Source organism: Emys orbicularis, chromosome 11, assembly GCF_028017835.1.
Source record: "Emys orbicularis isolate rEmyOrb1 chromosome 11, rEmyOrb1.hap1, whole genome shotgun sequence".
Classification (NCBI taxonomy): Eukaryota; Metazoa; Chordata; order Testudines; family Emydidae; genus Emys; species Emys orbicularis.
This window is the reverse complement of record NC_088693.1, coordinates 58,767,409-58,791,106: the sequence shown is the minus strand read 5'-3', so window position 1 is coordinate 58,791,106 and position 23,698 is coordinate 58,767,409. Positions and strand designations below refer to the sequence as shown.

General features: G+C 43.2%; 1 protein-coding gene across 1 annotated transcript; it reads right to left on the bottom strand.

Annotated features, from left to right (window-relative positions):
- Positions 1-11,944: 11,944 nt before the first annotated feature.
- LOC135885638 (caspase-8-like) lies at positions 11,945-22,355 on the bottom strand. The gene is made up of 8 exons (XM_065413469.1): positions 22,042-22,355; positions 20,505-20,610; positions 18,919-19,057; positions 16,641-16,700; positions 15,997-16,088; positions 15,128-15,239; positions 13,006-13,495; positions 11,945-12,086 (listed from the first exon to the last, which is right to left on the bottom strand). The coding sequence occupies exons 1-8, from the start codon at positions 22,350-22,352 to the stop codon at positions 11,945-11,947; spliced, it is 1,452 nt and encodes a 483-aa protein (XP_065269541.1). The 5' UTR covers positions 22,353-22,355.
- Positions 22,356-23,698: the final 1,343 nt, after the last annotated feature.

Below are 23,698 nucleotides of genomic sequence, written 5' to 3'. Positions count from 1 at the left end.
GCTTTCCCCATTATTTCACTTGCTGACTTCTGCCACCAGCCCTTCGGGGACAAGGCAGGGGAGGGCTAGGAAACCCGCAGCCACCGTTGGATGTAATGTCAAAGCGGCGCCTCTCCTGACAGCAGGAGCCCTGTGCAAACTGCGTCCTTCCCTGTGCCCCGCGCCCTGGCCCTTCCTCAGCACTTCTCCTCAGGCGCCTTTAAAGCACTTCACAAGGGCGAGTATGAGCCATTATCCCCATTTTACAGCGAGGGACACTGAGGCCCAGGGCGACACAGGGCCTTGCTCCAGCTCCCCCAGAGGCCAGCAGCAGCGCCAGGGACACCAGCCTGCGCCCCCAGGCCAGGGCTCCAGGCATTGGGCCGCGCTGAGAGCCTCCAACCGGGTACCCGGACAACGAGAACCCGCCTCACGCCAGAGGCCACCCCCGGAGCGGCTCCCGCCCGGCCCCCCCGAGCAAGGGGGCGCTGCCCCGCTGCAGCCTCTCCCGGGGCGCGCCCGCCAGCCCGGCCTTTGGCAGTCGGAGCGGCGCCCGCAGCTCCAGCCACCTCCACCGCCTGCCTTCCGGGGCAGCCTGAGCAGCCGCGCCGCCTCCCCCAGCGCAGCGACCAGCCCGGCCGCGCCGCCCCCGGCCCTGCCACACGCCGGCAGCGACCACCCGGAGAAGCCGCCACGGCGCCCTCGGCCGTCTAAAAACCTCCCTCCCCCGTCAATCAGTGCTGCCCGCCTCACCTGCCCCGCAGGCTCATGCCGCTGGGGGCTAATCAAAAGCGACGCGGCGCTGGCTGTGATCCCAAGCGCAACCCTTTCAGAGGCGGGGAGTGGGGGCAGGGCCTGAGCTGCAGGGAAAGACATGCCCGGGCTGAGCCCCGGGCACACACGAAGCCCTGGCTGGGCGGGAGAGTGGCGGCCCCAGCTTCTGGCCTTGGTGCTGGGTGTAGCCCGAAAGGAGGCGCTGTGTTCATTTCTCCACACACCCTGCCTGCCCCTTGGTGCCAGGTGCGCTGGGTGTTTTGTTAACCTTGGCAGTAGGGGAATGCAAAGTTCCTTCCTGCTTCTGGGAGATGACTCACTGGAGGTCTCAAGTGCGGAGCTTAATTTGTGCCAGGGCTGAGCCCTGGCATCTCTGGGCCTGGCTGGTCACCTCTCGGCTTGGTAGTTCATAGCGTGAGCCCCAGCATCTCTTTCATTACAAATTAAACACTGATCAAATGTATATTGTGATTTTTTTCCTCCTTCCCCTCCTCAATAAAAAAGTACTGGATCTTTAACAAAGACCTCGCAAGTGTTTCTCAGGCATTTGAATTTAATAGCTGCTATAAACCCAATAATCCGCCAATCTTCTGGCATTTCAGGGTTACAAAATATCTGAATTTCTAATTTAAAACAACAACACAGATATGCCCAAACCCACCCAAGGTTTTCAGGCCTTCTTAATGCACCATAAAGAAGCAAAGTATGTTTTTTCACCTTAAGAAAATCAACAGCAATGAAGAACTTTATAGATTAACACAATTTAAATGGAGTTTCATATCAAGTCAGTTTACAGCAAGCGGTATCCCAGTGATTCTCAAACTTTTGTACTGGTGACCCATTTGACATAACAAGCCTGTGAGTGCAACCTCCCCCCCCCCCCATAAATTAAAAATACTTTTTAATATATTTAACACCACTATAAATGTTGGAGGAAAAGCAGGGTTTGGGGTGGAGGCTGACAGCTTGCGACCCCCCCCCCCAATGTAATAACCTTGTGACCTCCTGGGGGGGGGCAACCCCCAGTTTGAGAATCCCTGCTGTACCTAGTGCTTATAGTCAACTTTTAATGAATGTCCTTCTTCTGCAGTAAAATGGATTAGACACCACATGCCAAATATCAAAATCTTTAGTTAGTCCTAGGGATGGCTTTAAGTACGTACTTAAAGTTAAGCACATGGCTTAAGTGCTTTGCTGAATCAGAGTCTTACTCCTTACTGATGAAACCATCTGTGCCATATCTTAAAGGAACATCCCCTTATTTGATGCCTCGTGTCCTATTTCCCATATCACTATAGAACCTTCTGTGTTGCCAAAAAGATTAGACTTTGAGCTCTTTGGGACAGGGATAATCTTTTTGTTCTGTAATTGTACAGCACCTAGCACCAGGGGATCCTAGTCATTGACTATGAATCCTAGGGACCATGGTAATACAAATAATAATAAATGATAATAGTAATACTTTGCAGGATATAAACAAACAGATGATTTTTAGGTTGCATGGCATCCTGTGTGTCTGTACAGTGCCAAGCAGATTACTGCTAAACAAGTAAAATTTCTGTATTTTCCACTCCATGCATCTGATGAAGTGGGTTTTGCCCACACAAGCTTATGCCCAAATAAATGTGTTAGTCTCTAAGGTGCCACAAGGACTCCTCATTGTTTTTGCTGATACAGACTAACACCACTCTGAAAAGTAAAAGTTCTGTATTTCTGATTTTTGCACTATAAGCAGAATATTATGTGCTGCTGTCCCTTAAAAATAAATTCTGCTGGTCTTTGTTCCTTGAAACACAAATGACCAGCTCAGTCCTTAATCATGCAAACTCCCGCTGACGTCAATGAGAGTTCACCAGAGTCAGTGAGTACTGGGAGAAAGACCTCAGGCTTTAGCCTGAGATATTAATAAAAATATTATCCTAAGATTAATTTTAAAAAATCATTTCAGAAATAGCTGGCAATGTGTGGCTCCCAATGAGCCTTTTTTAGGCTGGAACAAAATTGCTTGTGAGCAATCTGAGAGGTACCTTACTAAAGTGACAGCTGTATATTCACAGGCAGCATGAGTCACCTTTGAAAGGGCACCAACCGTTCTAAAGCCAGCTCCTGAGATACTTGTTACTTACGTTTTAACTACAAAGTTGTCCCACCTCACGGTCTTCGCTGCAATCAGTTCTCCAGGCTGCTTTTAAGGTTAGTGGTAACTCAGCCACATTTTTACATGAAGGCAAGCAGCACACAATCTAACTCCAGACTTCCTGGATTGCCTGGCTGCTGATGGGAAGTGTTATGCATTAAGATGCATGTTTATTCCTGTAACCACATTGCTTGAGCAGTATGTTTTAAGGGGCGTGGCATGGGGGAGTCAGAGCCTTGTAATGTCATTTCCTTCTCCACCCCACCCCCCACCCCCAAAAGATACACCACCCGGAAATCCTAACACACTTGTGTGCCATTTCACCATATTTTCAAAATCATAAACAAGGGCAGTTTAGTGGTATCTGTTTTAGGGCTGTGGAATACTCAAAAGTGCAGTTTTGGCGAGTTGTTTTAAATATGTGCTGGGGCCATTATGGCCAGCTTCTGACTCAACAGCAGTGACGTGCATATTCCACAGGGCAGTGGATTTTTTTCAATCACTTCATGTCTGAATGAGCTGAACAGTCTTCAAATACGTTAAGGACTGTTATAAAGAGGACTGTGATTAGTTGTTCTACATATCCACTGAAGGTAGGACAAGAAGTACTAGACTTAATCTGCAGCAGATAATTAGATATTAGGAAAAAAACGATAAGGATAGTTAAACTCTGGAATAGGCTTCCAAGGGAGGTTGTGGCATCGCCATAATTGGAAGTGTTTAAGAACTGGTGGGAAAAACACCAGTCAGGGATAGTCTACGACAGTGGTTCTCAACCAGGGATACACATACCCCGGGGGTATGCAAAGGTCTTCTAGAGGGTACATCAACTCTTCTAGATATTTGCCTACTTTTACAACGCCTACATAAAAAGCACTAGCAAAATCAATGCAAACTAAAATTTCATAGGTTTCAGAGTAGCAGCCGTGTTAGTCTGTATCCGCAAAAAGACCAGGAGTACTTGTGGCACCTTAGAGACTAACACATTTATTTCAGCATAAGCTTTCGTGGGCTACAGCCCACTTCATCAGATGCATAGAATGGAACATATAATAAGAAGATATATATATATACATACAGAGAACATGAAAAGATGGAAGTGCCAAACCAACTCTAAGAGGTGAATTAATTAAGATGTGCTATTCTCAGCAGGAGAAAAACTTTTGTAGTGATGATCAAGATGGCCCATTTCAGACAGCTGACAAAAAGGTATGAGGATACTTAATTTGGGGAAATAGATTCAATTTGTGTAATGACCCAGCCACTCCCAGTCTCTATTCAAGCCAAAGTTAATGGTATCTAGTTTGCATATTAATTCAAGTTCATACTGCTCTATATACTGAAATGTAAGTACAATCAATATGTATATTCCAGTTGATTTATTTTATAATTATATAATTCTAATTAAATTAGAAAGTAAGCAGTGTTTCAGTACCAGTGTGCTGTGACTCTTTGTATTTTTATGTCTGATTTTGTAAGCAAGTAGTTTTTAAGTGAGGTGAAACTTGGGGGCACACAAGACAAATCAGACTCCTGAATGGGGTACAGTAGTCTGGAAAGGTTGAGAGTCACTAAGGTTTACATGGTCCTGCCTCAATGCCAGGGGCTGGACTTGATGACTTCTCAAGGGCCCTTCCAGCTCTCTATTTCTATCCAGAAACACTCAATGAGTGCTGGTAACATTCCTTCTGAGCTAATGAACAGCTCTGATAGCCTCCACATTTACTTGGCATTTCTCTGCCCTTAAAAAACTGTTCATCACAGTGAACACTCATTCCACTGGACTGTTTGTTCCTTGTAAACACAGAGAAAATTCTACTCAGTATAGCATTACATCTTGAACAAGCATTTTACATGATCAAAGAAAAATGGTTTTTATAGATGTAATAATAATAATTAATAATAAACCCTAGGACATCCTAGGTGTTCCAAAAGAAGATCCTATTACATCAGGTGAAAAACATAGACATAAGGTCACTTTAGGCATGTCAGGTGTGGGATATCTTCAGATCTGGGTTTTAGGCTTGGGCCAGTCTGACTGATTGCAAAGTCACATTTAACATTGTGTTAACTCCTAATTTTCTAGTGAACACAAGTCCTGAAGGAAGAGCAGCTTCTGCATTAATTCTACAATCACATACTGCTGTGTAAATCAAGTGCAAATCTACTGATGTAAAACCAATGTAAGTAAAGGATGATTCAGGCCAAGGTAGGAATAAAGGTGCTGCCTGGAAAAAGTTTTCTGCCTACAGAAAATCTGTGGCACTTAAAATAGCATATTGGGTGGGGAAATTCCCAAAGTGGTGTCATGGTGAGTAGTTGTTTTACTGCAACAAAAGATGGGGGGGGAAGCCCACGAATGAAATTTAGGGACTTCCCAAACAAAGCAATGAAGCAGAATTTTCTACTCAAAAGTATTTAGGACCAAAAAAAAAAAAAACCAAAAAAAACACCCACTTTTCTGTTCAGTATGACTCTTGCTAACACTTATCTATCTGCCTATCTACACTGCTGCCTATCATAATAATATCTGAGGGTATGTCTACACTGCAATGCAAGCCCAGGCTGAGACTCAGGCTCAGGTGCAACCCCCCTTCTGTCTACACACAAATGTCTTGGATTGTGGCTCAGACCCAAGGTTTTAGGACCTTATGGGGGTGGAGGGTCTGAGCCTACGTCTAAAACAGGAACCAGGGTTCAAGCCCTATTGTTTCACCATGTGGACTCAGGCCCTGGGAGTCTGCCAGTGCTTTCCCACAACCCCTTAGGTGGGTTTTCTTTGTCCTCTCTAGCCCTCACCAGTTGACTCCCAGATAACAGAGGCAACTCTGTTTGTTCAAGTACAGCTTGGTGTTTATTAACCCTTCCATTTTATTCTGATTGCTAAGCTGCAAACACAATGAACATTCTTCTGACTTTGCCATGGCCACTAACCAGAATAAGTCCTTTTCCAAGCATGCTCCTGATTGCAGGAACATAGACAGATTTTGGTGAATCTCTGGTGTGAGGCGAGCAAGGCACTCAGTTTTAGTAAGAGTACCAGGAATGACTAGGCCTACCGGCAAATAGCAAAGATGCTGGCAGTGTTGGAAATTTACTGGACCAGTGACCAGTTCAGAGAGTGGATTAAGTGGCTCTAGACCAACTACCACCAAACCAGGGACCAGAACTGAACCTCGGAGATCGCCCCATCATCACGCCTGTTTTACAAGGTGTTAAGGTTTTTTCCCCACTTTGAACTTTAGGATACAGATGTGGGGACCCGCATGAAAGCCCCCTAAGCTTATTTACCAGCTTAGGTTAACAGTAAGCTGCCACCACCAAGCGTGTTTTAAATTTTAGGGGAGAGCCACTTGGAACTTTGCCTTTTTTAAAATATTTTTTAAGTTTTTAACCCCCCCTTTTCTGGGAAGATTTGAGACTAATTTCTTCCCCTCCCCCCCCCAAGTCCTTACACCCCTTTTTTTGGGTAGGCTTGAGAGTATACCCTTACCAATTAGTTCTGGTGAACACAGATCCAAAACCCTTGGATCTTAAAACAATGAAAAATTAATTAGGTTTTTAAAAGAAGAATTTTAATTAAATAAAAGGAAAAAAATTATTTTTGTAAAATCAGGATGGAAAATAACTTTACAGGGTAATTAGATTTAAAGAGCCCAGAGGAACCCCCTCTAGCCTTACTTTTAAAGTTACAGCAAAGCAGGGATAAACCTTCCTTTAGCAAAGGAACATTTACAAGTTGAGAAAACAAAGATAAAACTAACACGCCTTGCCTGGCTGTTACTTACAAGTTTGAAATATGAGAGACTTGTTTAGAAAGATTTGGAGAGCATGGATTGATGTTCCGTTCCTTTTAGTTTCAAGAGCGAACAACCCCCAAAACAAAGAGCACACAAATAAAAGCCTTCTCCCTCCCCAAGATTTGAAAGTATCTTGTTTTCTTATTGGTTCTTTGGATTAGGTGTCAGCCAGGTTACCTGAGCTTTTTAACCCTTTACAGGTAAAAGGATTTTGGTGTTTCTGGCCAGGAGGGATTTTATAGTATTGTACACAGGAGGGTTGTTACCCTTCCCTTTATAGTTATGACACAAGGACTTTGACTAGATGTAGGGTACTGCACCGAACCCCGAACCAAGAGTGGTTCACGATGACCTGGTCAGCTGGGATGAATTTACCGCTGACATTCTGAACAGGGCTGAATAAAAGGAGAAAGGGACTTACAGCAAATGGAAAAGCAAGTCAAGAGGCAAGCAGAAAGGCTCAGACAGGCCGCACAGCTGTAGGAATACTTTGTTCACACAGTTCAACTTGCAGCAGAGCTCTCCTGCCAAGACCAAAATCACCTTTCCTTCCCATTTGCCCCCCAGCTCCACTATGCCCCTCTCTTCTTAGAAAAATCCACAGCCACACATACAGTGGTATAAACCAATAACATTTCAAATATCTGCATCGAAACTTCTATTTTCCTGTTTCCACATTCAATTAACTCTCAAAATATAGATGCCCAGATTGAGCCCTGGTATTAGCAGGTACAAACACACATTAATGCCAATTAAGTTTTCTGCACTGATTCCAATGGTGTTGCTGCTGGCCTGCTGCTAACGCCAGGGTTGAGTTTGGCCCAGAAGGTCCAGTTATTTTTGTTGTTGTTGTTTTTTTAAACTATAATTTAATATCTGAGAGGCTAAGATTTTCAAACATGATTAATGATTGGGGTGCTCAGTTTGAGGTACTTTTAAAGGGATCTGATTTTTGGAAGGTGACTCAAGTCTCTTTAAGGTTTCTTGAATTGGACCCCCAAAAATTGAGGCACCAAAATCACTAGCTATCCTGAGAATCTTGACCACAGTCTTAGGCATTACACAGACAAACCTGAAGTCTGATACTTATCATATAATAACACAAAGAGATTATATTCTTTTTGGTTTGGGCAGCAGGCATCCTGTAGAACTTTCAAGAACAGTTCACATACATGGGGGGGAGAGGGGGGGAGGTAAATCACCTAAAACCCATGGTCACAGAAGCAGCAAATAAAATTCAATAAAAATCTCACTGCTGTTCTGTGAGGGTTTCTCTTACTTTTATTACAGAACAACTATCGGTTCCTACCTCACTTAATCTCAGCATTTCCCGCTTTCCAACAGCATCCACATTCCAGACAACTGCATCTGAAAGTATATGCTGAGTAAGGCCTTGGCTACACTTGCGAGTTACAGCGCAATAAAGCAGTCCCAGGCGCCCTAGCTCACTCCCCGTCCACACTGGCAAGGCACGTAGAGCGCTCTGACTCCGCAGCTACAGTGCTGCTGGTACTGCACATCGGCGAGTGGAATAACGTTTGCTGTGCCCCGCTGGAGCGCCGCAGCGTCAGTGTGGACGAGGTGTTGAGTTACTGCGCTGTGATCAGCCTCCGGAAACATCCCATAATCCCCTTAAGTCAAGTGGCCACTCTTGTCTTTGTTGTGAAATCGGCTGCAGGAATGCGGAAATGCCCTTTCAAAGCTCCGTTGCGGAGAAGCCAGCTGCTTATCAGCTCCGAGAAAAGCAAACATTTACTGTTTGCTTTGAGTGAGTGAGAGAGAGGAGGGGGGGTCTGAACTTACAAGACAGCGTGCTGAAACACTCTCAGCACCCCAAAAAACCATTCTCTCTCCCCCCACCTACACACAACACACTCCCTGTCACACTCCGCCCCACCCCCATTTGAAAAGCACGTTGCCATCACTTGCATGCTGGCATAGCTGCCCATAATGCACTGGTCCCAATGCTGCCAGTGCGCTTGAAGCTGTCAGTGTGGACAGACTGCAGCACTTTCCCTACTGTGCTCTACGAAGGCGGATTTAACTCACAGCGCTCTACATCTGCAAGTGTGGCCATACCCTAAGTGTCAAGTAAGTGTCATGTGCAGCTGTTGTAATCCAATCTGAAGAATTTGCAAAGGAACTCCAAGTATAGGAGAGACAAGGCTAACCTCTAGAAACTTCACAGATTTAACCATTTAACCTTATCTTTAGGAATAGAAAAGGATGTTTAATTTAAAGGCATCATGACACTATTCTCTTAGTCATGAGGTTTATAAATGGAACCTTAATATATTTATAAAGGATTAGTAAATGATTGATAGATGTTTTAATAAATAATCAAATGTTAGAATCCAACGGATCACTAGGTTGCTTATAACTATGGCATAATCATAACCCCTTCCACTGATGTGCTTATTACCCTCTGTAAGACATACTGCTCCTTTCTGTAACATAGCTAGGGTGATGAGATGTCCCGTATTTAAGCCTTCCTGCAGGTGTCCTGACTTTTTCTTAAAAACGGGCAAATTGTCCTATATTTTCTATCTCTCTCCCCACTCCCCCATCAGTACCCTTCACATGGAAGGAGCTAGAGAAGTGCAAAGTGTTATATTATCATCCTGTTCCTTGGTCACTGTCTGGGTGGATACAAATACATTTTTTTTAAAGTGCTAAACAAATTTGAATATTCTATAGGTGCAGAGAGAATATTTTCTTCATTTCAGTTTATTCAACTAGTTCAGTTCATGTACTAGCTCATTCAAAGTTAAGAACCCAATTGGAAGTTGAAAAAGGAGGAATGCTGTTTTTCTCTTCCACTCTATGAATAAAAAGTAAGTTTAAGAGAGTAAGATCTACTAGTTCTAAAATCTTGAAGGACATGGTAACCAGAAACAAATCAGTTAAATTCATTAACCACAGATAATACTGCCTTTGTTTAATAAATTGGTTAGTTTTAAATGGTTTGATAAACTTTTTTCTTATGCACTTTTAAGGTCATTTTATTTAATAAAAACAATAAAATGCTATTTTTCTGAATTTTAATTTAATTTGAATTTCCACCCAAATAGAGTGTGACAAAGGTCACAAATAAAAAAATTAATCATCTACTAAAAACAAAATGCCTCATTCACCATTTTCTAACAATCAAAAATGTCAAAACAAAGAAGCTGAATAAATATAAGTTAAGCTATATTGTTGCTTAAATAAATATGTACAGATATAGTGTATCCTCCCAGTTAGCAAAAATTACCACCAAATTTAGTGTAAAGGCTATATTTAGTTGCAAGTCAACAGGCTTTGATGGTTACCAACTAAAGAGAAATCAACGTTTCCTTAAGTAAAAAAAGTACAAATGCAAAACATGATTAAAATGGTGGTTTCCTGCTTGCGGATTTAATTAAATGGTCACTGTACAAAGTGACTTTTTTTCCCCTGAGAACCATGCGATAGACCTGATCCCCTAGGTAATGTATAGCTTAATTTTCTCTGTCCATGCAGGTAATGGAAACTGTGTCTGAACCATGTGGAATCTTCCCAGGATCAGATCTGTAGATCAAGAATGCAAATCAAGGAAGGTTTTTTGGAGGTGAGGGGGGGTCAGGAAGGGCACGGGTTGAGATAGTAAAGATGGATTTTGGTAAACCAAGACGGGATGTTTTTCTAGAAGTTATGCTCTAGTTGAAACAGGAATTATTCAGGAAAGTCCTATGTCTCCAATACAGGAGGGTCAGACTAGATGATCACCAGGGATCCTAGAAATCCATTTGCCACGGAAAAACATAGAATTTAGAGATTTTCTGTAAAAAAACAGTTTTTACATTTTGTGAAAAAATAAAAACATATATTAACTATTAACTAAATTTTACTGAAAGTACCGGTGTCACTTATTCAATGCGTGCAACCTCCCCCTCTTGTGGTTGATTTTTGAATGCGTTTTAAATTTACATAGCTAAACATACTCCAATAAACTGCTTCCAGTGTATAGAGGTTACTCAACAGCATATAGGGGTTTGCGTTTTAATGCATCTCAAATTTCACTTCAGCCTCCAGACGTGAGTAATTAAAGTTATGAAAAGAGGCCAAAAACTTTAAAAATCACCCCTAAAGACTGTGTCACTGAGTTTGGCAAGGAAAAATTTCACGTTGATGGTAATGTCCTGTTCTGTTCTGTATGCAGCAAGGCTATAGATTACATTCAAAGGCAGGCAGTTGCAGAACACATGGAAAGTGCTAAACAAACTGAATGAAAAGAAATGAAAACAAGAGGCTGAACTCGCAGGACCATCAACAGTAAAGAAACAATTCACTGTGACTGTATCATTCAAGTGTTTATGCATTAAAAATCCCCACAATTTTCTGAAAATATAGAATACAGACATACAAATATTTGGTACAGGTAAAAAATACAAATTGCAATTCTATTAATTTTATTTTATTATAGTGTTTGATCATAGAATGTTAGGGTTGGAAGGGATCTCAGGAGGTCATCGAGTCCAACCCCCTGCTCAAAGCAGGACCAATCCCCAGACAGATTTTTGCCCCAGATCCCTAAATGGCTCCCTCAAGGACTGAACTCAACGCTGGGTTTAGCAGGCTAATGCTCAAACCACTGAGCTATCCCTCCCCCCCAATGGCACAGGTAGGCTTTGAACTTGCTTTAAAAATTGTAAATATATCAATGAAACATTGCGTTCAACTGATACCTATACATATTGTGGCTAGAGAAACTAAAATTCAGCATTTAATTTTAATTGTGGAAAAATACGGATTTTTATGTTTTTTTACTGGAGAATTTTGGGGATTTTCTTATCTCAGAAAACTAGGATCCCTGATTATCACAATGGTCCCTTTTGGCCTTATCATCTATGAATAACATTGACAAATGGAAACTGTACAATTCCTCATTGTTTGGGAATCAAGATTTTGCAGAGTGCGTCTTCATTTGAAATCAGGACCAAGGGGTCAATGCTAGAAGGTGCTGAGCACTCTCAACTCCTACTAAAGTAGACAGATGCAGGTCAGTCACTCAGCCCCTTTGCTTACGCACATTTGGTGACTTGGACAGCTGCAGATCTGGAAGTCAGGACGCTGAGCCATTGCAGAGATGGAGATCTGAGAGTTGAGGGCCCTCAGTACCTTTTAGGACTGGGACCTAACTGAACAAATCCAGTCCATTTGTCTTTTGGAACTGCAAGTTGAATCCATCCCAAAATTCCTAATTTAGTGTATCTCAGACTTCTTATTGCTTTGGTTAATTGTCTAGCGTTGGCACCTGGAAGATCAGTTTCCTCCGCAGGGTTGATTTTATTTCCGGCATCTGCTTTTTCCCATTAAACTCTTTTTCTCCCATTTTTTTGTTGACTTGTGTCAGGATTGTCAGCAGATCCACGTACCTTAAACACATTACAAGGAAAAAAAGAGTTACATAGAAATACATGGTACTTTCAAACTAGGCCTTTGAGGCTGGTCTGGGAAGTTATCCATGTTTGCTTGATACCATGATCCCTTGGGACAAGGACAATGGCTTCCCCGTACTCCTGGCTAGTCCCCCAGTTTGAATACTCTACTATGTAACCATTACACTCCACATATATCTGAAGAAAAAAGAATTTCAGAGAGGCCACTCAGTGTAAGTTTTTCTACCAAGTGACATTTGTCTTCCCTCTTGGTACTGGTTAGGAACAGCATTTAGATAATATGGAGAAACAAATGAACACATCATCCAATCCCTCACCCAGCTCTCCATGATGCTACACAAGACTTATCACCAGACACCATTTCCCTTCATTTCTAAACCAAAACACTAGCAATTCTTTTTTTATAGACCAGCAGCCTAGTGAAGAGAGGTTCTTGCCATTGTTCTTTACTAAAAAGATTTGCCTGCTTCCACTGACTCCCATTAATTCCCCTTGGAAGAACAAAATCATTGGTCATTTAATATTGTAAAATACTATACAGGATACAGCTGGGGAGGGAGCACCGTGTGGAGGATTGAGCTGGGGACTGGGTGCCTGAAGGTCCAGCAATATAATCCTGGCTATGCTGCTGATTCATGTAACCTCAGGCAAGTCACTTTAAGTCAGTCTCATTTGTAAAACAGGAATAACAATCCACACTTAGCGACGTGAAAGAGGGGTTGTGAGGTCTAATTAATGAACATGCAGTGCTTTGAAGATGCAAAGTGCTATATACAGTAAGTGGAAAGTACTATTGTCAATGGGTTTCTACTAAGCTAGTTTAAGAAAGTGTTTCTGGGACAAATTCATCAGTCCTCTACGTGCTATTAAAATGGGGAATATGAGTAGTACTTACTGTGGGCAGAAAGACTCTATTTCCTTGCAGAGACACTGAATGAACGCGCTGCCTTTCTCTATGTATCTGTAGCACTCAAAGTCTTCCACTGTAGCCATACCAATGAGGATATCAGCCCAGTCAGGAATGGAAGGCAAGGGTAAAGCATCTGTCTCCAGCTGTCGAGAAGAATCTTCTTTCACTGGGATACTTTTCTGCCCTCTCTTACCTTGGCAGGCTTGAATAAAGAAGAGTTTGGGTTTGCCAGCGAGCGAGGGGCACTCAGATCCAGTGAAGCAGGAGACCAGATCTTTGACGGCTGCAGAATTCCAATCTGTCCCACGTTCTTTACCTTTTTCGCCATGTGAGAGTAAGCAGCAAATGAAACAGTCCATGTTGCTATGGTCCATGTTGCTATACTTTTTGATTGTATTACAGATTTCCTCTGCTTCTAGGTTTCGGTGCTCAATTGTCTCAAACTGAAGCCACTCAAAGACCCGTTTCAGAGCCTCTGGAAGAGAAAGGGAGAGGGAGAGTCAGCATTCATTTAACATAAAGAAACAGAAGAGAGGGAAGAAGATGAAACTGTAGCAGGCACTGCACTGGAGAACAAGAGACACTGTCAGGCAATTTGGAAAGTGTTACAGTCCCACGAAGAAGCCCACCTTATTGTTCCACACCCTGTCAGTCCTCTTGGATCAAAATGATATTGCCCTAGCAAAAAATACACAGCTATTCATTTACTCCTGATACAATGCCTTTGCCTTGAGCATCATGCTGTCCTCCCAGAAAAAAAGCAGGTTTTACTTCCATAGCAATTAATCATTATACATAATGAGAGTTTAGTTTGTTTAAGCATCTTTCACCAACTTCATGCTGCCCAGAGATTTGAGATACTTATGAATAGCTCTTGATAAAACAAGAGAATGATGATGTACTTATTTAAGGCTGGATTTTGCCACTCTTCATAGGAGTAATTCCTTATTCTGCAAATAATCCTGTTGAAATTAACTACTCTGTGTAGAGCAAGAGCAGCAGAATCTGGCTCTTAACAAAGGTAAGGACCTACACAGCTTTCCCAGTACCCGCTGACTTAGCTTTGTAATGGGCGAGAAGAGTCTCCTAGAGAGAAGAGGGTGACTGGGAAACGAGCAACTGGAAAGGGGTCAGAGTTAAAATTCAGCCATATATGCTTTTTTAAGATGCAGCTTTAAAAAGGAAGGATGTGTGGATTCAGATAGACATGGAGTTATTGCAGGAGGAAGGGCTTAGAGGCAAATGGCAAGATGATAAGATAGTTGGATTTGTTTGAGCATTGCTGCAACCAGATGTGTCTATCTACTGGATCAGAACACTTTCTAACTGGCAGTGTGGTCTCCTTATATCCTCCAGTTGCAGACTGTAGGTTAAGCGAACACAGAATTGAGAGCTTAAGGACTTTATGGCAGTTCTAAGAACTATTAAAAAAAAGAGAGAGAAAGAGAAGTCATCAAGCAGAAACACAACATAGCAGAAAAGGCACACACATAAATACACACACTATAAACAATAGCTTGTACCCAGAACAGAAAGACTTTCCTTCCTTAAACTACATTTTTAGCATATTCTGTCCAAGAGGATAAAAAGAAGTCTGTCAGCTATAAACAGACAAATTCTACTGGAGGAATTGACAAGGAGACTAAAAGGGGTGTTTTTACAGCAAGATAACTAATGAGTCAGCTCTCAGGCTGTAAAATCCTGGCAGAGACAGTGTACTGCAGTGTAGGGAGGTGAGGTCATCCACAGGTCGGGAGTGTAGTGCTGACCTCACCTAACAACTACAAGGTAAAAACTACTTGTATCTCCATTAGGCTTTTATAGGGAGAAAGCTAACACGGGTTAATTATCAAGCTGTAATAAGACCACCCTTTTTGGCAGTGAAGAGATAGCCTAAATACTGTAGCTTTTCTGATACCATAATGGCTGACATGTCTGTCAGACCAACCATGGAGGGAAGGGAGCTTGGTGAGAGTGGTCTTGTGAAAGGAAAGAGTGACAACACCGTAGCTTATCCATTCTACAAAGGAGGGTAGATTAAATGGTTCCCTCAGACAAAGTCCAACTTTGAAAACCCCCACAGTAGTTCAACAAGCAAAATATTTACCAGCATCTTTGTCTGTGCCTCTCCTGGTTTCATCAGGATTTTTAAAATCAGAGTTGTTCAGTATCACACAATAGCCATGAGGATTATTGTCCATCGTGTAGGGGTTCTCGAGCTGTAGAGATGTACAGAGCATAATGACAAGATCGCAAAAGCAGCATAAAGAGCTGTGGGTTTTAAGGTACCCAAAAGAGAAATGGGACTAAACACAGATTGTTACCCCGCCTCATCTAAGCCCCACAGACATACCACAGGCTGGGGTGCTGGGGACGCGGTGCAGGGGAAGTCTGTGAATCTAGGACAACTCTAACCTCTGCCTGCAGGGGGATGGAAGGGAGTGGGTAAATAAGAACCCTATTTCCTCCCCCCTGAGCACTCCCTCCCTCCCTCCCCCAAGGCGAGATTAGTGTTCTGGAGTAGAGGGAACGGGAGCAGGTGTTTGTCCCCAGCCCAGCCCAATACCCCCCCCCAAGAGCACGTAGTGGGGGCTACCTTTGAGATTCCTGCTCCCTCCCTCCTTTGCTTGGTGAGGTTCATTGGTTCTTATCCATTGTTTCAGCATGATTTGAGGGAGGGAGGGATGTCCTTAACCGTGACTGCCGGAAACTCTCCAATTGCTTCAGGGTGTCCTGGTGGTTCTCTTCCCCTCTCCCCCCTTCCCCAATGGCAGACATTGCTCTGTTTCCTGCCACTAACCCTAATGGGGTGTTGATCCTCAGGCAAAACAGCAAAGGGTGGGGCTTACTCTTGTATTCTGGATGAGGGCTCCCTAGGGCCTCACCAACAATTGTAGGGGGGGTTGTAAATGGGATTTATGCCCATCAGGGTCAGGAGGAGAGCAGCAGTTCAAGGTAAACATCAGGATTTCTCACCTTTGGCACTGACACTGCTTCCTTTGATCCCGATTCACCTGGGCCCGCAAATGCACATGTTTTAGGGCAGGGAACTTCCTGGTGAATATGACCTACAAGGGGCACGAAAGGACATTTAGAGTCAAAAGGGATGTCTTAACTTTAACATAATTCAGTACAAAGAATGGTATCCAAATGATCTGAAGGAGTGGGGTGGGGACAACTTCCAACCCCTAAAACATGGAGAACTGCTCACATTTTCATCATTGTTTACCACTAAGATAACATCTATACCTTAGCACCTATGGGCCTACCACTGCTTAACATCAGGTTGGTTTTAGGTGTATTTAGTTAGCGATGATTAGTCCTATTTTTAACCATATGAATCAAGAGGCTGAGTCTCCATGGCACTGATCATGAAATCTGTACGGGCTTCAGAATCTAGGTGGGAAACAACGCGGGCAACAAACATCTTCACGGATAGGACAGTGACCGGACTCTTAGCTAAGTTATATTTAACCAAGTGAGCCTATGCTCTACTTCATACAGGAATTAATTCAGGGAAAATCTTAAGGCCTGTGTTATACAGGAGACCAGACCTGATCACAAGGGTCTCTTCTGGCCTTATAATTTATTAATCTACTTAAGGAGCGGTAACAAAATACCTTCGCTAAATGTCAGGCTCTGAAAAGGAGGTTCCAAGCTCGTGATCAATTCATCTGGGGCTGAAACGGGAAGAGACAAGAAGAATGATGGACAAATTCAACCGAGGCTATCCCAGGTCTCAGTGCAGCAAGACTCTCAAGGCATCAGGTTAGCTACACACCTAGTCTTCAACAGAAACTACCCTGAAGTCTTAAAGGACAAACAGCCTGGGCAGACGAAGCAACTCATCCAGTATACATACAATTCTGGTGAGCCTCACTCTCTCTAAACTGTCAGTACATTAGATCATGATCAACTGACACCAGTTTTCAACACGGGAAAGAAACCCTGTGGCTGTACCAGTTCTGCAGCTTCTTCGCTATATTTGTCACGTCCCACTGAATAAGAGTTCCCTTGAGGTTTTATTTTTAGATATTGGAGGAGATCCCTTTTCCCATTAGTGACTGATGATTCTCTTCTCTTCCCCTCCAGGAATGGGTTCCCCTCGTGCCCTCCTGGTGATGGATTAGCCCATTGACAGGTTGACCATTTCTGTTGCCCTGGGCTGAGATAAAGGCCCTGTCTATACTACAGAAATAACAATATTTAAACAGGATTGTGAAAAATGGTTGTAACACAGGCATCTACTAGGGTTAAAACATAATTCTCCATCACGGTTATGACTGGGGATGTAAATAGGGTTTAAAATAGTATCAGTTAAACAGTTAACCATTAAGAAGTTCACATAGGTGGGAAACTAGGAGTACAAAGGGTACTGGCTGCCGGTCCCACGTCCCGGGAGCAGAGCTGGCAGCAGAGTTTAATCGTTAACCAAAACCAATAAGATTGATGCTTATCAGTTAACCAGTAAAATTTTTACATCCCTAGTTATGACATTTTTGTACTATCTAGACCAGCAAAAATAAGTCATAATCATGTTTAAACATGGCTGTGCTGAAAAGGTATTTTTTTGTAGTGGCAACAGGGCTGAAAAATATGTCCCCTTCCTGCTCCTCCTAAAGAGATGAATTAAATAATTTTCCCCCTTGGCTACAGTTCTTGTCCACACTAGAAATTCCTGGAAATCTCCCACTGTTGCAATGCTTCTAGAGGTAGCAGTGGGGAGCACAACTGTGTAGACCAGGGGTCGGCAACCTTTCAGAAGTGGTGTGCCGAGTCTTCATTTATTCACTCTAATTTAAGGTTTTGCGTACCAGTAATACATTTTAACGTTTTTAGAAGGTTTCTTTCTATAAGTCTATAATATATAACTAAACTATTGTTGTATGTAAAGTAAATAAGGTTTTTAAAATGTTTAAGAAGCTTCATTTAAAATTAAATTAAAATGCAGAGCCCCCCGGACCGGTGGCCAGGACCTGGGCAGTGTGAGTGCCACTGAAAATCAGCTCACGTGCCACCTTCCGCACGCGTGTCATAGGTTGCCTACCCCTGGTGTAGACATCATTCAGGTGCCCACTGACGTTTACTGTACTGTTTACACCTACCCTGAGCGGCATTAGACAACAAGGGGTGGTAAAGCACCAGTGATCTGTTGACACTAGTGCTTCCACTGTTGCTACCGCTGGTGGGAGAATTTTTATAGTCAAGATTAGACACAGCCACTATCTGCCTCAGAGCCATTATCTTCTCTACTCACCAAACAGGCGATGCTTCACAAGTACATCCTAGAATAGCTGGGAGAAAGAGTCCAAATGCTCTGAGAGCCATCCAGGGGGCCTCAGAGAAACACACATGACTAAGCCAAATGCAAATGAGAACCTGCTATGAACAAATCTGTGTATTCTCACTTTCCCCTGGCTGCTGGGTGGTGCCTCTCATTAACTGTTTCCTGAACATTGGGCCTGTCAGGTGAACAAGTCACTGCTTCATCCCCAAAAGCTCATCAAGAACACAGTAACTGGAAGTGCTGGAAATGTCCCAGTTTCTGTTTTAAAGCATTTGGCACCGACTTGAGTAAAAATGCCTCCCTTTCAAAACCTTTCCATGAATCTTCTTTCCAACCTCTGCACTAGCTCAGGGAAAATAAAGCCTTGCAACTCACTGCCAGCAAAATCTGTAAGTCTACAGACTAGTTTCCCAAGGGAAGCGGTGCAGGTCTCCGTCTTAGAGACATTTAAAACTAGACTGGTCAAAGCACAGAAAATAATACTACGCAGAACAATTTTTCAATAGTTCCTAAGGGGGCAGACTACATCGAATGTCTCCCTCATCACCACTTCCTTTGATCCTCAGGGCTCAGTCAAAAGAATATTCAAATGGGTAGTTTAAAATCATTACCTTGTGTTTCTACTTCGTAGGTATTAATTTTTTGCGCCAGGTCAGGTCTAACGTCCCGTAAAATACTCTTCAGCACCTTCAGTTTGGTTTCATTCATTATCCCAGCTTTTTCCATTTCTATAAAGAGCTTCAATATTGTCTGTTTAAAAAAATTTGATTATGTATTAGTTTCAGGTATCACCCCAACATATTAGGCATTTTTCAAACCAAAAGGAAGGCAAGGTTCCCTGCTCTGAGGAGAGGACAGGCTGAAGACAGAAACAGACAGAGAATTGGGAGGGTGCGGGGGTGGAGAAATACACCAAGTTAGAAGGTGTTAGCGGGTGTCAAGATGTGAATTAGCCACCTCATGGGAAAATAAATTAAGCTAAGATAGGGGATTTTAGGGCTGGTCTGCATATGGTTTTTCTGCACATATGTAACAAAACAGATTTCATTAAAGCAGTGCAAACCACTAATGTAGATACTCTTAAACTGGTTTCGCTTAATCCAGTAATTGACCAAATTAAATTAAACTAGAATAAAAAGTGTAGTATAACCCTGGATAAGTGCATCTCTATTCCAGATGTGTAACTAATATGGATTTTTAAAGAACAATTTAGTTACACTGCTGTAGGTTTTCCATTACATAAATTATTCCTAATTACTCCCCAAAATTGTAATTGTATCAGCTAATCTTCCCATAGGGACCAAAGCAGATTTGGGGCTTTTAGGGAGAGTTTTAATGCAGGCCTTGTGGATGATGGACTCAAGAAGGGTGCTTCAAAGATAGTTATTTGTCTATCTAACCTTCACCAGACCCTGGGAGGCAGCTAGGTAAGTATCATTATTCCAATGTTACAAATAAGGAAAGGGGCAGAAAGGTTAAGTGACTTTCCCAGGACCACATGAGTCATTGGCAGAGCCAGGATTACAATTTAGGATTGTCTGACTCCCAAATCCTGTGCTTTTTCTCCAGACCACATCCTCCTCCTTTGGGTGCCACCCAAACATCAATACCCTGAAAGCAGTGGGTAGAGAAGAGGAGCGTGCTGAATGTGTGGGAGGCAGAGGCAGGGAGATGGATGGTGTGGATAAGACAATGAGAATGTGGGAAAGACTGATGAAATGGTGGGGAAAGGAGACTAAGACAGGAGGGAGAAAGAAGGACCCATTTTCTAATGGAGACCATCTCACAGCTCTTCCACTTATCATGAGCCATCCCCACTGCAGGCTGGGATTCACATGCACCTGTTTTCGCTACCTCCTTCGAGGAAAGAGTTAGACTATGGCTACTACAGACCTTACAGCGGTGCAGCTGAACTGTTGCAGCTGTGCCACTGTAAGCTCTCTGTGTAGCCGCTCTAAGCTGACGGGAGAGAGCTCCCGTTGGCTTAATTACTCCAGTCCCTGCTGGCGGGAGCTCTCCCATCGACTTACGCACCGGTGTGCTCAGCACTAAGTCAGCATAAGCTATGTCGCTCAGGGGGGTGGCTAACCACACCATTGAGCAATATAACTTATGTCAATTTAAGGTGTAGCATAGCCATAGCCAGAGACTCAGAACCAACTATGCACAAGAAGCCACCACGATCAATTGTTCTTACAGCATTGTCCTGAAGCTTCTTCTTTGGTAGCTCCTTTTGCAGCAGGAATCTTACACTGGCAACTTCTTCACTAGTTATTTCTTCAGAGATTCTGTAAAGTAGTTGCCTGACAATAAGGGAAGAAAGGAAGCAAATTAGCCAAAATGAAGATTACCTAAATGCTGTCAGGTATGTCCCATGTGCCTGACGGGCTGGTCCACAGTAAAGGGATTTGCTTCATCCTTATCACTGCTATGTACTGTTGTCAGTAGCTACCGGTGTGGTGCTCTGCTCTTGTTCGATGATGATAACAGTCGGCTGCACGTGTGTTCCCTCTGTGTGCTGCCCCAGTTCTGCGCAGATAGCTGACACAGCAAACCCCGAGAGAACCCCCAAAGACCACAGACTCTAGTAAGGTACGAAGGAACCCGAGCCAGGTTTATTGTCAAACGAAGCACAGTAATAGTTTCCCGTAGACTCTACAGGACATACTACGAATTTGTGCCCCCTAGCAATGGACCAGCTCAGGCAGTGGCGGGACTTTCCACTGCCCCCTAGGCCAGACAAAGATGTGCACTCCAGGACCTACTTTTATACAGTTACAGGACAGATTACTCATCCCTACTGACGTATTGAAGTACAGCCCCTTGGCTCATTAGGGTGCTGTCTCCTCCTTTGATCATGTTGTTTCAAACATATCTATCCATCAAGCTGTCCTTTTGACCCTGTCTTTAAGATGCACCTGCCTGTTCCTTGTTATCTCTGTGGAGTGTTCTGATGCCATCTTGGCACAAGTTCCTCTTATTAGCACTTATGTTTGGATGCACCTGCTTCTAGCAGCCCTCTTCTTGCCAACTTCTGTGAGTGGGGCCTGCCTCTGGCTCACAGCCCAGCTTTTGCTTAGCAATGCCTGGAAGTACTTTGGTTCAGGCTTCAGGCCTCAGACTGGGCCTCTGACACAGAGGTTATGTTTCAGGGCCTCATCTTACTACATGTACAACATCCTTGAAAGCCAAGGCTGAGAACAACATCACAGTATCAGAAAATCAGTGCAGTCCAAAGTGAAAATAGTTGCTCTCAGAAGCACTCAGTGGCAATGCTTCCAGGAATGAGACAGTACATAGCACACATCAGGTTGCAAGTAACCTAGGTAAGACTCAGGCTCTGTCTGGATTTGAGAGGACCAAATCCAACCCAAAGCCTGCTTGACCCCTCTCTAGTTACAATACAATACTATGATTGTGAGATAATTTCCAGAAAAAAAAACCTTCTCGGAAACGGGGTCTCTTTAGAAAAATGGAGATGTCACTTCTGTCGGAATAGTACCAAGGACACAATCAATAGCATTAGAGCATAGAGCTAAATACTTGTCCTTAAGTGTGCAAGATGCACAGAGCCAGATTGAAAAGAATAAAATTCTCCCTGGATTTGTGTGGGAGATAAAATGGAAGACAATTCAGGTAGGAAACAAGAATGAAGCTGGACATAACAGAACACCTCTACCTCGGCCTTTTAAGCCCAAGAGGCTCCAAAGGGTCCTTACTATCATACTCCATACCTATATGGTGAAACTTTTGCCTTGTTTGGGATTTGAAGCTCCCTCTCCATTTCGTCTCTGCTGGAGCTCAGTTTACCAGTCAGGAGGTCTATGCGGTTTACTCTGAACAGTAGCTCCTTTAAGAAGGACAGATCTTCTTCTTCTATCAGTCCCTTGTTCTGGAGCTTTTGGAAGAAATCCTTGGGATCCTGAATGTCTTCCTGATTCTTCAGTGGGATGTACTCCAGACTCAGAAACTTCAGGGCCATCAGGGTTTCCGAGTCCAGTTCCTCGCTGATGAAGAAGAGAAGCTTGTATATGTCTGCACTCATTTTACGGCTGAGAGATGAGGAATCAGATCTAAACACAAAGTGAGATGATGATGGAATGATGTGATTGATGGGCGAGGTCAACACAATTACAAAGGAGTCACGTCACGTGGAATGCACCATAATAAATGGATACATGCTACAAAATACACATCTGATGTCCCCCTGTCATAGTTTTGATGTTAGGTCTCTTTTGTCCCCTTTCAATTCATCAGTTTTAGGAACCTGCACTTGGGAACAGAAGCAAAGGTAAGAGAAAATGTCATGGAAACAAGCTCCTCCTGCTTTCCCTGGGAGGATGTTTGGGGTTTTCTGGCAGCAGAATCAATCCAGCTGCATGCAAGTGCTTCCTTTTTTCTTTCCTAGATCCTGCCTGTTGTTCTTTTGAAAGTCAGCATTATTCTTTTTCTAAAGATTCAGTGCTACCCAGAAGCAAGATCCATATATCGGACACCCGTTTCCCCTCGATCTAAAATCAACAAAGTGTCTGAGCAATAAATGAGACCCATGGACACTACTCCATCACAGATGTAAAAAGAACAGGAGTACTTGTGGCACCTTAGAGACTAACAAATTTATTTGAGCATAAGCTTTCGTGGGCTACAGCCCACTTCTTTAGATGCATAGAACGGAACATATAGTAAGGAGATATATATACATACAGAACATGAAAAGGTGGACCATGTTCATGTTCTGTATGTATATATATCTCCTTACTATATGTTCCATTCTGTGCATCCGAAGAAGTGGGCTGTAGCCCACAAAAGCTTATGCTCAAATAAATTTGTTAGTCTCTAAGGTGCCACAAGTACTCCTGTTCTTTTTGCGTATACAGACTAACACGGCTGCTACTCTGAAACCTGTCATCACAGATGTGTGTCTCAATTGTAGTAAAAGCTTCCCTAAGCTACTACTGCTTCTATAAACATTTTTTTTCTGGCCCCTGTAGGTCCCTGCAACCAGGCCACTCCAATTTAGACAGGAAAGATAATTCACTTTATACTTGTTGTCTCCAGCACTTGCAAACTACAGCTCACTTACAAGCTAAGCTATTTACTATCACACTGCACATTTGTAAGATACAGATCAGCTAAAGAGCATACTGATCATTTCCAAAGCTCAAGTAGGGGCTAGAGCCACACGTTTCCCATTTCACTGTGCACCTAAAGCCCCCAGTGACCTTTGAATTCTCAGTCCTGGATTACAGTTAGGGCAGGACACAGGTACAGTAGAACCTCAGAATTACGAACTGACCAGTCAACCACATACTTCATTTGGAACTGGAAGTACGCAATCAGGCAGCGGGTGGGGGAGGCAAATACAGTTCAGTACTGTGTTAAATGTAAACT

Bases quoted from the DNA above. Each gene is read 5' to 3' on its own strand.
- LOC135885638 (XM_065413469.1), bottom strand. From the start codon at position 22,352: ATGAGTGCAGACATATACAAGCTTCTCTTCTTCATCAGCGAGGAACTG. The intron at 16,089-16,640 runs GTATTTTGTTAC...TGCCCCTTGTAG, and splicing joins GAGCCTGACATTTAGCGAAG to GTCATATTCACCAGGAAGTT. The intron at 15,240-15,996 runs GTGAGAAATCCT...ACATCTCTACAG, and splicing joins AAGCAGTGTCAGTGCCAAAG to CTCGAGAACCCCTACACGAT.